This window comes from Nasonia vitripennis, chromosome 1, assembly GCF_009193385.2.
Source record: "Nasonia vitripennis strain AsymCx chromosome 1, Nvit_psr_1.1, whole genome shotgun sequence".
Taxonomy (NCBI): Eukaryota; Metazoa; Arthropoda; class Insecta; order Hymenoptera; family Pteromalidae; genus Nasonia; species Nasonia vitripennis.
This window is the reverse complement of record NC_045757.1, coordinates 6,900,152-6,914,143: the sequence shown is the minus strand read 5'-3', so window position 1 is coordinate 6,914,143 and position 13,992 is coordinate 6,900,152. Positions and strand designations below refer to the sequence as shown.

The window sequence follows — 13,992 nt, the reverse complement described above, 5'->3', positions numbered from 1 at the left end:
TTCTTTCATTCCAAAAAATTAACCAATTCTGATTAAAAACATCTTTATTAATCACATAGTAACATTTCTCAATAAACTATTTCTTGTATATAAAATGTAATAATACTATTATTGAAAATCGTTATTAACAAAATAAAATATATATATATCATTATATGCTATAGTATAAGCAAGTCCTCAGATATTACTTGTTAATCATAACAAACTTGTGTAAAGCACATGTACACTATAAAATGCACGGTAAGAGTCACAGCAATTATCGGACGGAATAAAAGCTATTAATGGGATGTGGGAGCTGAAAACATTGTTTTTCTGTTCCATACAACTTTTTGAATAAAGCTTGCAATGAAAAACCAGAGCGCCATAGTGTTGAGTTTAGTGAATCATTCTACCGAAAAAAAATACCAATCGGACTTTTGGTTTTTGTAAAAGTTGTGAAATATGAGCAGGTGTTTACGCGTGTTTATGCTATTACAGCGCCAACCTCAAACACCAATTTTACTTATTAACTTTTTTTAATTTGAAATTTCATCAATATAATGAACAGAGCGCCATAGGTTTGAGATAAGTGAATCATTCTACCGAAAGAAAATGTCAATACAGCTTTTAGTTTTTTTTTTGGCATTTGAAATACTAAATACCCCGTGGCGGATTTGCGAACCTATATCTCCCACCTCCCTTTAAGGCTGATGAGGTAACATCAAACACGATACAATAAATTCACGATTAATTCTCACAGGTGCGGGAGATCGTCGCACGTTTAAATCTAATATGTACAATACGCGACTATACGCATAAATCATCAAAGTCGCGTTTAGAGCGACCGCAGCGCCGCAATGCCGGTAAGAAAGACGGTGACGAGTAATACTAAGGGGTTCCGGACTAGTCCACTGGCAGAGTTAGGGTTGTAGCAAAAGTCGAGGTTGCACTGATCGACATCACGACCGAAGCGCTCTTTTAGATACTCCCAGTCGCAAAGGCCCACGTTACAGCCCTCCAGCTGTACTGGAACTTCGTCAAGGTAGAAGATCACCTTGTTCGGCGATCTTGCATCACCGCACCTATTGCACGAAAAACAAAGTTTTAACATTAACTTCAAGAACAGAAAATATCTTGAAATTTATTCTTAGGAGTGTAATACCTGTAGAAAACGGCGATGAGGTTAGAGGCAAAGGATCCAAGAACAGAGGTACGGAAGCTTCTCCTGCCGTTTTGGTGAAAGTTACTGGCCAGCAGTGGCGTATTGTCCTTACCGATGTTCAGCGCCGCCAGAAGACTCTGCAGCGTCACAGTGTGACCGAAGTAGAAGATGCCTTTGGGTTCCTCTCGATAACTTCCAGATTCGAGATTCCTATACGTATCAAAAATCGTTAATCATCATCGGCACGTTCGATTGCACTATTGACTACAACAACACAAACCTGAAATGCGTGAACATGTCCTTGAGCAACGGACAGCCAAGCTTGCTGTTGATCTCACGTCCAGGTCCAGAATAGTAGTAGTAATCGAGATCTTCGAGATACTCCAACACCTTGAGCTCATCCGAGCTGAAGATCGCGCACCAGGGGGATAGTCGGTTTACCTCCCAGGCTTTTTCGTACCTGCACATGTCGTACATCAGCTGGACTGAATCTGTAAAAAAATGAAGTCAGTGAACTGCGTATTCATCTCAAACTTTGTAAAGGAAGATGTAACGAATGTAGGTCGCACCATTGTTGATTTTGTAAGAGAAGCCAAGTCGCCGGCTGACGCTCTGCAGCAGATTCTGGTATTCGGATCCGGCGATGAACCTCTCGGACTCGGCGTCGACGTGGTCACGACTCAGACTGCTTTCCCAGCCTGGGCAGTTCTTGTAAAGCTGTGAAACCATAATTTTTGTAATTCAGAATTCATCATATTGCACTTTTACAACACAACGCTAAGATACTCACATGGAGCAAGGTATCGTTATCGGGAGTAGGTTCAACCGGCACTGCGTTTCTACTGTTGAAGAGTCCATCCATAAAAGCTTCCAAACTAGCCTGTGTCCTTTGAGTCTGCGTAGCGCGGAACTGTGGAAAGTTAAATCCTTCGATTAAAAACTCTCATCCAAATTTGAAAGTCAGTCACAAAAACGTATCGCATTACCTTGTAATTCTGATAACTGATGGTCTGAGGATCAGGCCTAAGGATCTCGGGAAACTCGCTCTGCAGTCTTCTGGCGAGCAATCGCATATCCTGCTCACCCTGTGCCGTCAAGAAATTCGCCAACGCATCAGTCAAATTCGGATTCAGCTGCCAACTGCGCAGGTTCTCCAAATCAGTGTTGCACAGCCGACCGTCTGCAAAATAACATCGCGCGAATCACAAAACAAGCAAAGCTTCGAGCGAGTATAATACACTAATTCGCGTAGGTATATTGACATGTCCGAGAAACGCTCGGCAGCTGAACCAGAGTAGGTCAACTCGCATTTGCAACGCTTGTACGAGCTTCTACTGTAATGAGCGTCGAACTTCTAATGGGCTTACGTAATTCGGCCGCTCATAGAACTCGCGACTGAGAAAACGGATTTCTGACAATTGTATTCTTTTTTTTTTGTTTTTGAGGAGGAGGATACTTTCAGACTCGATAATGATGGTATACATGGTCTTCAAGGCCTTGCTTAAGTGGACTTACTTCCTCTAGTGTCGTGATTGTAGGTAATCTGGTCGCGAAGTTTGGGCAGTGTGTGCAGCTGAGTTATGGCCTTTCTTCCGGGGAAGCGGGTTCCGTGTCTCGTCAGGACCCACATCTGCACTGGTACACAGTCTGAAAATTTTGCGAGTTTCTAATGTGAGAAATTGGTACATATACTAAGTAAAAAGTCAATACAGAGTCTCGAGCGATGATCTCATTAGTCGATATTTAGGACAAGGCGAAGAGTCGCATGAATTTCAGCGAAGACGCTGCAACGGTTGTTAGCGAAACAATGTAATAATTGCAAATTAACGTAAACTAAGCGTTTCTTAAGTACCGCGTAACCCAGTTGTTATTTGCGGCCGTAATAGCCGAGACTGTGTGTAAGACGATGCTGCCGTTGTTCTAGTATGCAGCGTACGAATGCGGCTGTCGTCGAAATCTATTTTTCGAAAAATCATGTGCGGTCATATTCATCGCTTTAACTCTGCATGAAATTGGATTTTAATTCTTCGATAAATTAAAAAAGTAGGACTTATTAAGCTCACAATTGGCATTCTCTCTCTCTCTCTCTCTCTCTCTCTCTCTCTCTCTCTCTCTCACGCGATAAATCACGTGACAACCGTCCCTCGTTCTTCCAAATGGTCCAAGCAATGACAAACTCAATAAGACACACGCCTTCGCATTACAAATCACGCGATCGATCATATACTCACTAGTAACCGGTGGTATCTTCGTTCTGCCCTGCACGAACTGATAGGCAGTCTTGGTCCCCATCAACAGATACGGATCCTGCTCGTAGGCATAACAGTAATCCGATTCTCTGGCCGTTACCTCCTCCGTCAGGAAACCCAGCAGGAGCAGCGTCGCCGCCGCCCATAACCTCATTTTGCTGCTTCACCTGAAAACAACAACACACGTGATCGCATAAACGTACAAAGCCGATTTCACAAGTTGCCGAGTAGGCGATAACCGGCTAACTAAACAGGCGTTTCCTAATTTCCACGCGGGCAGTACATATGCCATTGTACTGTTAACGTTATTGTAGTGTAAGCAACGTCGCTTGCTTTTTGCGCGCGCACCGGTGCCTCGTTATCGAGGACGTTCGTATTCTGTTACACGCACCGCGAGACGAGCCGCATACGCTTTCACGGACTGAACTGAGAAGCTATCCTGGTTTACACTTGTGGTGAAGGTAGAGATTTTAAAAAAATCGACTTGGAATTCTTCTTCAAGATGACAATGGAAATTTCGAACCTTCCCACAGAATAATGCCGATGTCATAAAAAAACGTAGCGGCTCATTGACTGGCGAGCCGCGTCGTTCTTTAGAAATATCGATGAGCGAACAGTCATACGTACGCGGTCGGTTTTTTGCCGATTTCCTTTGTAACTTACTCTCAATAGTATACATTACGTAGTGTGATTCAACCCGGCGAATAATAATTCCACAAAAAAAAAAGGATAAATAAAAACGATTCTCTTTTTCCATCAATACAATGTTTTCAGAATGTATCGTCTTATCGGAGCTTCCGCTCGTCGTTGTTTCCCGGCTGATTGTCGGTCATCATATCGCGAATTGAAAACCACCGCCGTACACACCGTCTCATTATTCTGTCGGGACGTATTTTATGCAGTATACGTCAAGACGCGACTCGTTTGTCGTCGCAACTGTCAGTCCGAGATAATGATTCTTTTTTCCAATGCTTCTGATTGAGTCATTCATGGTAATTTCGTGGATTCGTACGCCGCTCGTTTGTTACTGTGTCGCATATTTACCGATCTTTTTTTTCTCTCTTCCGGCTTGTAAATCACTAGCAAAAATAGTTCAAGTGTGAGCATGCAAATTTAATTGCCGCTAAGTGTAACCAATAACCGAGCCGTGATGAGGATGACGCGCTATTGTAAATATAGCCGGAAATACCAATTTTTCACGGGCTCGTTCATCGTCGACTTACCGATTGCCTAACGATTTTACGGAGATTTCGATTTATCGATCGGTGTAATGCGGCATACCTTTGTATACATCTTTACGAGCGATGAAGTGACGACGAAAGGTCCGAGTGGGAAAATCATATCCGAGATTTTTTACGGCTCCACCTATGCACCGTATAGAACTCGACCTTTACGAGCGGTACGCGTTGCAGCGGCAGTCACACATGGACGAATATTCCGTGAGTCAGTGACCCCTGGCCTCGATGCACTCTGGCTCTTATGTGTATCGAAAAACAGTTCCGAGCCGATCGGATTTTTCTTTTTCGTATGCGTGATGTAACTTTTACATTCTATATCTAATAACGAAATTTAGTTTTAGTGTAATAAATTGACTTATTCGAAGAAACAACGTTATAGCTGTCAAAGCGTTTACCCGAAATATATAATTCCATCCACGCGCAAACGCATACACGCCATTAAAACAACGGACATCATATACTTAAAAGAACCCACGCACTGCACAGTAGTACAGCGCGTCCACCCATCGACACGCAATGTTTGCTCAAGCGACAAATTGCCGCTCGCGCATACGCATATAAAAATACCTAATATACGATCAATCGCTCTTTACACTTCTAGCTCACGTCGCAATCCGACCACGCTTTCCATCCAATTTTTACGTCACAACACAACAGCAAAAAAAATCGAATCGTTTCCCACGAAATCAGAAGCGTATTACCCGCAGTAACGGAGCACAGGGCAAAAACAAGTTTTTTCCGCGCGCACATGTACACAGCAACCGGTGAACGTTTTATCCTCTTACTACAAACTCGACGTAAATACACGTATACGTACGTGAGCGAGTCAAAGTGAATCTCTCTCTCTCTCCTTTACTTTCGCCGCGCCTTCACTTTCCTCTCCTTCGTTCGCACTTTTTCTTGCGACGAGACACTGTACCGATCTTCGAAAAAAAATCGGCGGTTATCGAGCACTTCACTGTGGTAATATGCGAGATCAAGTATTACGGAGCTGCTTGGTGTGTACGGAGAGAAAGATCGGACCCCCACGAGCGAACGTCCGAGAGTGAATGAAGCAAGTGCGCGACTGTCACGACGAGGTGAGACGCGGGCGCAGAGGCTTTAAAAGTGACCGCCCCGATGGCGCCGATCTTCTGCGCCTGCGCGGACCTACGCCCGGCTGTGCAGGTGGATCTTGGGATTTTTTTCGAGTTTTCTATTTTTTGTGGAACTCTGAGATATAGGATTACATTTTCGCCGATAATAGTTGTATCGAAGAGTGTGTAACGGTGCAGAGATCGGTATCGGGAGAGTCGCGAAATTTCGGCTAACGCGTCGATCCAGAAATCCTTGGCCGCTTACCGACGTCATCGGCTGCACTTTTCGTCAATTGTGCAATCCGATCCTTGACTCGCGCTATATACATACACTGCGACATTATCATTGACTCCTTTTAACATTTTCGTTTTTCAAGGTTAACCGATATGACTTTCCTCGACACACAAGAACGATGTATACTTTGAGAGAAAATCGAGCAAGAAGCCGATCCCAGAGCTCGTAAACCGATCCCCCAAACAAAAGCCGACTCTTCCCATATCCTTCGCTGTCTGAAAAACCATGAAAAAAAAACGCCTCCAGTTTTTTTCAAGTACACCGACACATCCTCTTATCTATATCTAAGAGCGTCATAGTCCTTGCCATGACAATGCCATAATACGCACCTAAAGGCCAAGAACCGTAATTGCCGACCTCGACAATAGCAATCCTATTTTTCTCGCGAGTGTGTTCTCGCAGACATGCGACATACGTACAACCTTCGATCTTGACTATACGTTGAGAGATACTCATCGTCGTCGTCTGGGCGTTAGCCCATCCGGAAAACACTTGGCGCGACCAAGTACTGTGGGTTAGTCATGGGTATAATTGAAATCTAATAAGACTAGGCTTGTGGTGCTTCGGTGAGTTTCTTGCTGTACGTTTTACGAGTATTTCAAATGATTAATGATTTGCTTGGTACAATATGTCGAGCTTCTAGTCTAGCGATTTGTTGATAGTGGCGAACTTCGATTGTTCATGCGCGATAATGTCGAGAATCGTTGAAAATAAAAAGAAAAAGAAAAAAATCGAGCTGCGCATCGCCGTACAATAATTGCTCAACATATCGAACGCCAAGAGTTGCGCAACGCGAGCCTCACTTCCTTTATTAATTTTGACGGACGTATTCCGTTTTCTGCGCCTATTCATCACCAACGATGATTGTCTTCACGTGATGTGATCGAGCATTCGATCGGCTGAACGCTGATGATATTTCTGCATCATTAATCGATTCGGCTGATGTTTTTGTTTTTCCTTTCTGCTCCGTGTATTGTGAAAATATGTTGCGTGGGTGAGCCAGTGCGCGATTTTATGCGCTTCGATTGTACGGCTGATTATGCTTGAGAGAGTGCGACAAGTGATTCACGCGGTGATGCGTTGTGTGATTGTGATGTAATTTGTCCTTTTTTTAATGTCGATCTTGTAGGAATATTCGATTTTTCGTTATTATTGTTGTAATAATCGCTTGATTTTTGTATTCGAAATTATTTTTTATGATGAAAAAAGCGTTTCGAGAAATGAATGAGGTACTACTTACTGCTTAAAGCTCCAAAGAAATGCGAAAATTTAGCTTGGAAGAAATTACGCCGACTAAGTATATTATTAACAACAAAGCACAACTAAATGACTCGTCGAATCGATCGCGATAAGTCAACACTGAATTTTATTTTAAGAATTTAAAATTTTTTCGCACTATCTAAGCGATCGACCCGCCATATGTCGGAAAAATGTATTATCTACAACCATTTACCTCGAGTCGATAAGTTACCGTCGAAGCTCAAAGAATCATCGTGCGCATGCGTGTACAAAAATCAAGTTTGCCCGCGCGAACATCGCGTCGTCTGCAGTACTTACTTAGCCGGTTATAAAAATCGCACAGGTTACAATGCGTTCAAAGTGTAAACAAATGTAGTTCAGAACAGAGTGACATTTTTAGAAAGAGCCATGGTTATAGCTATAGTCTTTTTAGATTCAGAGTCTTGTTATAACACGTAGATATGCCGATGCAGTTTCGTTGTGTGCATACATACATATATCTAGTTTGTGCAGTCGTTGAACGACTCAACAGGTTGTGACACGCAAAGAGCGAGTAGTGATATCCAAGATGTATTCGCAATACAAGAATTTAACCAGTCAAAAGTCATCCCAGTCGCAATTTCGAAAATTCGTCGAAAATGCTGACATCAATGAGGTAAGTTCGCTTTTTTTTTTTTCAAAAAAATTTCAAATGCAAAGGCTAACTTTACTGTTTTTTTAAGCTTATCAAAATGGTCCTCTCGAAACTCAGCTCCACAGAGGTGATGAAGATGCTGGATGATATATTCCAAGCTTGTTCAGAACTGGGATACGGATATCATGATAAATGGCAGAAATTGGTCAAAGCTATTTTCGATGCGCTCAAAAAGACTAAAGTTACCAGCAAGCATGCCGAGAACATTGTTAGTAGGATCGTGGTTGATTTTCCAATGTTTGAGAGAGCTCATCTCGTCAAGCTTGTTGATTACTTTCTTGACAGGATTAGGAATAACGACGACGATTTCATGAGGTTTATATATTTGAATCATTCTTATTTGATACAATGTTTCATGTATGTGTGAATATTTTTTCTTTTTAGCTGGAAGGATGTTCTGCCTTTACTATTAGAAAGACTTGAGGAAGAGAATAACATAAACCATAGAGGCTCTGATGTCACTGGCAAAGATTATAAAATCATTATTATACGTTCTATTTGTGATATTGACTGGGAACCTTCAATTTTGACATCATTAGCAAAAATGTTTGTGTAAGTAACTATGCCATCATTTTTTCTCAAAATGAACTACTGATGACTCTCTGTAACCACAAAGTATTTATTTTTCAGAGAACTGATGGCAGAAGTAAAGGATAAAGTTATTTGGGACACTATTATGAAAGCGTTGACAAACAAACTTATGACTGTTGATCTCAATGAGCTGCCACCTTTGGCTCATCAAATGCTTAAACTGGGATGTGAGCACAACAGCACATTACTATTTTCCACTCTGTCCAAATACTTTGCAGAAAATTATGTCAATGTCTCAGATGACGATGCCAATAGCCAAGAGACATCCGAATCAATAAGTTAATGAAAGTTACATTAATTATAATTTTATATCTCTAAGCATATTATAAATTCTTACTGTATTTACAGTTTCAAGCAAAGTCTCCTTAAAAGAACTCCAGGAGGTAGAAAGTACAGTCATATACTACATCTACCAATCTGCTCTGGATAACACCAAAGGTTCAACAGAATATCTGAAATGCCTGAAATCTGTGGTTAATGCCCCAGAATACATTCTGGACACATTTGTCATGTCAGTACTACTGCTGTTATCCGGTTTGCACGAAGACGAAGCCTTTCAAATTTTAAAACTCGCGGTTTTGCGACGGATCCAGGAAGAGGAAAATCAGAACAACAGTGCCTGGCTCAGACGAGTGTCATCTGATAATCAAAACGTCCTACAAACGATCAACCGAGTGATCGATCACAGGTATAAAACCAATAGTTTAACATGAAGAAAGGAACTAAACATTTTATAATTTGCAGCAATAAAGACCGTCAACTGGTCCTAAAAGGCATGGTTGATTTCGCCTTTGTACTATTGGGCATTGATCGCAAGGCTGGTACAGAGCACCACCTGCCCTGGGAGTACGGCTGTAAGATAGTTCAGAAGATTGCCAGAAAGCGAAGCGATGCCGGTGGAACTATCCTCGAGATTCTCGTCGACAAAATTGTCCGAGCAGGCTCCAACGTCATACAGTACACAGGTAATACATACGTTACCGAATTCGACATAAAACTTGAAGCTAATTATTGCTGATTACTTTCTAGACTGCCTGTCGTACATGTGTCGTCGGCTAACGATGACTGTGCTAGAGCATCAAGTCTGGATAACGACTCTCTTGGAACAGCTGTTGGTGATACCCGGCTCGGCAGCGAGTCAAGTTTTGCGGGCCATTCTACCACTGATGCGTGTCTCTGGCTCGATTCGCGACAATTTGATCATGAGCTTGAGAAAGGCGTTGTATCGCAAGGGCACCGAGACTCGAAAGATGGCTGTTTTAGGTTTTCTACAGCTGCTGAAAAATTTGAAGCTCACGACACTCACAGCACTCAGCCAGTCTGACTCGTTGTCGTCGTCTAACGTTGCCTCGTCGTCATCGTTGTTCACTCAGGTTGAATTTACTTGCCAGTTTATATAAATAGTGTAGTAAGAGAAATTTGAATAATTGGATCGTGTTTTAACAGGCGACAATGGAAAGACCGTCGCAACGATCAGCCTCGAATCCGTGGCACAATACCAGTCTGTGTCGAGAGATTCTAGCTATTCTCGGCAAGTGCTTTTCACACGAGATAGAAGTGCGATCTCACCTGTACAAAGGTAGGACCACTATCTTTTTGAAACAAAATATTCTCCAGCATGATTTTAACAAAATGTCTTTCTCAAGAACTGTACTTCGGTATACTGAAGAACGAAGAACTAACAGAGTACGTAGTAGAGATGTTGCTGGAGCACTTGTTCCAGTACTACGAAAAGGATGAAAACGTGGCACTGCCGATCGTCTTTGAAAAATGCAGCACAACCCAAGGCATCGAGGTGGTGTTACAAGAGCCCCTGGCTGACCTCATCTTTGCCCTACAAAAGATTTACCTGAGAGTCGCTTCCAAGGAATCGGCCAGGATTGACAAGTTAGCTGTTGTCCTGGAATCGTTATGCAAGAGAATGTGTCAGACTGATCTCGAGCATATGGGGCTGGTGAGCTAAATACTAAATAAAATGCATTCATATAAAACCAGATATTAAAACGTTTTCTATTTTCAGGAAGAGGACACAGATTTACTGGATAATACACCAAAAGCCCAGCAAAAGTTGTTAAACGTCAAACTTGCGATCTCGGTGTACGAATCACTGATAGCTTATAAAATCGCTTCCTGGTCTCAAGTTAGCGTCAATATTAGTCAAAGCGTTATATCCCTTTTCAAAGGCTATTCGAACTTGGTCGAGTATCTGAAAAGAACAAATAAGACAAAGAAGGGACCTGGAAAGGGTAAGAAGGACAAAGACAAAGATAAAGACGGCAACGACACGACGATCAAGAAGCCAGGGAGACCTGCAGCCATTAAAATGCCGCCAACCGTCATGGACTTTGACACCGTGGCAAAGAGCATGATTTTGTTGTACAAGTTGGTATCTCGATGCGCTTTCTTTTTTTTACTCATTAGTGGATAAATAGTAATTGACTTCGTCGCCCGCAGCACTAAAAATACCTACGCAACAGAAGATCAAACAAGCCTATTGCGAGGACGCATCGAGTTTCATTTGTACATCCTGAGCACCTGTTTACAACTTCTGCAGCACGTGAAGACCTTGAAGGATCACGATCTGCAGACTTGCCTGGAATTGAATAAACAAAATTTCAACTCCATCGGACGGTAAGTTAATCAAACAACACATGGATGATGCGTAAATGATAAGTTACCTAATTGATTCAATAATGTCACAGCACGCTTTACAAGTACATAATTTCCGATTTGAAGACCGTGAGCTCTTTCAATGGGCAAACAGCCGGGCTGGGACTGGAATGTTTCAAAGAATGCTGCGACGTCATGTGCACACTCAATTCGTCCGAATTACCAGCTTTCCTCGAAGTAACATGTAAGTTTGTTTTTTTTTTAATTTGGATAAAAACCAAGAATAAAAGAACGCTTGTGTAGGCGAAGTAAAATCGGATCGCGGACTCTCACTACAGTTGCAAGGGCTTATCTCTCCATTAAAAGACGTATTCATTGCGAGTCTCAACGAAGACGAGACCGAGGAGGTGATAGCGGAAAAGATACCTATACACTTGATTGAAACGATATCCAAACTCGTCCAGAAAATTATGTTTAACGAAATTAAAGCTGAGAAGGTAAATTAATCGAGCTTTATTTGAGATAATTTGACGCGACTAACGACTTACGAATGATTGCAGATGTTTGACTGGCTCACAAAATTAGCTGAAGAGCAAGAAATCGTCGATATAACAGTAGCCTCAATAATCTTCCAACTTATCTTGATGATAGAAGAGCGAAGTTTGGAATACGGAGAAGTACTTCAAGATATTTGCATTGAATTTTGCGCGATTCTTGGAAAAATTGATAAGGTTGATATTTCTGTAGTTTTAAAACACTCGAAAGATCAATTACTTAATTTATTCTTTAATAATTTTTAGAGCGAAGTTACGTCAACGAGAAAATTCCAAATGATTAATGAGACGAACATATACATAATTTACATAGCCATCAATAAAATACTCTCGCTGAAACTGCAAAACGTAAATTGGCTACTAGGTAGACTTAATGCTGAGCACTCGGCGCTGATCAGTCTCGAAGCCGACAACGAATCCAGTAAGTACTATAAAATGAACAAATAAGCAACCAATTTTTTAAAACCTTGATTGAATTGCAGATCGAAAGAGGATAAAGGAACGAGAACAGAGTCTATGTCGACAATTCTCGTTTATTCTCGGTGTATTTGAAGTCCTTGCTAGCGCGAGAATCATGCCTGGACCAGCATCGGATGCGATTTTCAAGAACTTACTAAAAGTGTATAACTTTGCTTGCGCATTGGCCAAGTATTTCAAGAAGAAGTCGACCGCTACGAATCCAGCATTTCAATCGGTCAAGTACGTCACTGGATCTGATTAAGTAATTTTAACTTCTTTTTTGTTCAAAATTATACGACTAAAAGTATTGGTTTTGTACAGATTCATACCCGTGATTCAAGGGGCTGGTAATGCGTTGAAGCAGGCAATCATGGACTTGATATTGCATGTCGAGGTATGCATAACTAATTTGACAGACGGTGAATTGAATCATATATGATTATAATTAACTTTCTTCGGCAGTCTTCGCAGAGTGGAGGGAAGTCGAATGACGCGAACGTACAACGAAATAAAATCCTGAAGGAAGTCATGGTTATTCCTAAAGTAGTACAAGCCATAGACACGTTCGACAAAGAAATAGTGTTGCTCGCGAAGAAAACTGGGGTAAGTACAAAACTCTGAATAATAAAGTATATTTTGTCAAGAAATGTTTATCTCCACTCCTTAATACCTTAATTACCAGGTGGATTTACTGAAATATACGAAGTACGACTCCATCCGAGATTTCAGGATAAAGAGCACTCAGCTAAAGGAAAATATTGAGAAGATGAACGTCAGTTTGGTAAGTTTTACGCCAGAACATCATCCGAATTTTTAAGCGAATAGAAATAACATATTTTCGATGGTTTCAGATGATAACGCAAGCCAATGCCAATCAGAACGAGGAGGAGGAAGACCAGACCGACGATGCAGCAGAGGAGAGCGAGTCTAGGAGCGAAAGCGACGAAAGTCCTCGTCCGTCAAAAAGGCGTCGCAGCAGTTAGTTATAATTCACACGTCTAATTGAGTTATATTTTTTCAAGATTCTATTTAAACTAGTTTTCTATTTATTCATATCGTATTTCGATTTGATGTTTACGATATCCGTGAGTATCATCCAAGTTGTTACGAGTTACTAATGTATAAAAATAGCGTTGAGCAAAACATTCTTGTACTTTTCCAATAAAACCAACGAAACAATATATCTGATTTATGTAAATCATACTCGCACACAGCTCAGTAACTCCGTACAACATCAGATAGACTCTCTTGGATAAGCTCGCATCGATAAGCTTGCGCTTCCCGAATTCGCGAAAGCTGCCCTTTGGCAGCGGCGGCGGCGCTTTATTTATAAGGCGATAGCGCTGTAGAGGCATCAGCCGGCTTGAACCGGACTCGGGCGGTTCTTCGGCCATCTCTTTCTCTTTCTCTCCTCGAGTATAGCATGTAGAGATTTTGTATATATGTGTGCTACACACTTTGACTTTCGAGAGTCACGGAGGAAGTTTTCTCCGGTGCTTCCTTTCCCACGTACTGTCGATGATCTCGAGTGACCGCTGTCGGTATCGATGGTATGCGGGAGGAAGGAATGCATACTTGTTGTCGATGACGTACTCTGTTTGTGTATTTTCTGTACTTATTTACTTTTAAAATGAATGGCTTTTAAAAGGGCTACGACTAACTCAGTGGTTTATACACGTTATGAGCATTGAGCAATACAGCACGCGGCTACATAGTATTTAATTCGTATACATTTTCAGACAATAAAGGAAAAATACTCGTTTAGAATTGCAAATTACTTTTTTCTGCCAATTAGGTTTGCAATCATTTTTGCGGAAACTAATTTACCCGCGTGATTGCTCAAAGG

General features: G+C 41.6%; 2 protein-coding genes across 5 annotated transcripts; one reads left to right on the top strand and one right to left on the bottom strand.

The window, feature by feature from the left end:
* Positions 1 to 26: 26 nt before the first annotated feature.
* On the bottom strand, positions 27 to 7,360 carry LOC100121754 (multiple inositol polyphosphate phosphatase 1). Of its 4 annotated transcripts, none has more exons than XM_031921881.1 (9): positions 5,446 to 5,707; positions 3,373 to 3,557; positions 2,657 to 2,788; positions 2,128 to 2,321; positions 1,932 to 2,051; positions 1,711 to 1,858; positions 1,422 to 1,632; positions 1,142 to 1,351; positions 27 to 1,061 (listed from the first exon to the last, which is right to left on the bottom strand). In XM_031921881.1, exons 2-9 carry the CDS (start codon positions 3,542 to 3,544, stop codon positions 815 to 817), a joined length of 1,434 nt encoding a protein of 477 aa, XP_031777741.1. In that variant the 5' UTR covers positions 3,545 to 3,557; positions 5,446 to 5,707; the 3' UTR covers positions 27 to 814. The 4 variants fall into 4 exon arrangements, with proteins under 4 accessions (XP_031777741.1, XP_031777742.1, XP_032452047.1 ...); XM_031921882.2 differs by lacking the exon at positions 5,446 to 5,707 and adding an exon at positions 7,240 to 7,360 and having other exon boundaries at positions 497 to 1,061; XM_032596156.1 differs by lacking the exon at positions 5,446 to 5,707 and adding an exon at positions 4,054 to 4,123 and having other exon boundaries at positions 497 to 1,061.
* Positions 7,361 to 7,534: 174 nt separating this feature from the next.
* LOC100121772 (Fanconi anemia group I protein) lies at positions 7,535 to 13,900 on the top strand. The gene is made up of 20 exons (XM_001605328.5): positions 7,535 to 7,893; positions 7,961 to 8,247; positions 8,317 to 8,484; positions 8,563 to 8,801; positions 8,872 to 9,211; positions 9,268 to 9,488; positions 9,553 to 9,896; positions 9,970 to 10,102; positions 10,170 to 10,477; positions 10,544 to 10,905; positions 10,978 to 11,154; positions 11,226 to 11,377; positions 11,437 to 11,630; positions 11,694 to 11,864; positions 11,934 to 12,108; positions 12,170 to 12,386; positions 12,468 to 12,540; positions 12,609 to 12,749; positions 12,829 to 12,927; positions 12,998 to 13,900. Exons 1-20 carry the CDS (start codon positions 7,807 to 7,809, stop codon positions 13,127 to 13,129), a joined length of 4,020 nt encoding a protein of 1,339 aa, XP_001605378.1. The 5' UTR covers positions 7,535 to 7,806; the 3' UTR covers positions 13,130 to 13,900.
* Positions 13,901 to 13,992: the final 92 nt, after the last annotated feature.

Excerpts from the sequence above, each read along its gene's own strand:
- LOC100121754 (XM_031921882.2), bottom strand. The coding sequence starts at position 3,544 with ATGAGGTTATGGGCGGCGGCGACGCTGCTCCTGCTGGGTTTCCTGACG. Across the intron at positions 2,789-3,372 it reads GAAGATACCACCGGTTACTA|ACTGTGTACCAGTGCAGATG; the intron begins GTGAGTATATGA and ends CAAAATTTTCAG. Across the intron at positions 1,352-1,421 it reads GACATGTTCACGCATTTCAG|GAATCTCGAATCTGGAAGTT; the intron begins GTTTGTGTTGTT and ends TGATACGTATAG.
- LOC100121772 (XM_001605328.5), top strand. The coding sequence starts at position 7,807 with ATGTATTCGCAATACAAGAATTTAACCAGTCAAAAGTCATCCCAGTCG. Across the intron at positions 8,485-8,562 it reads TCATTAGCAAAAATGTTTGT|AGAACTGATGGCAGAAGTAA; the intron begins GTAAGTAACTAT and ends TTTATTTTTCAG. Across the intron at positions 8,802-8,871 it reads AGAGACATCCGAATCAATAA|TTTCAAGCAAAGTCTCCTTA; the intron begins GTTAATGAAAGT and ends CTGTATTTACAG.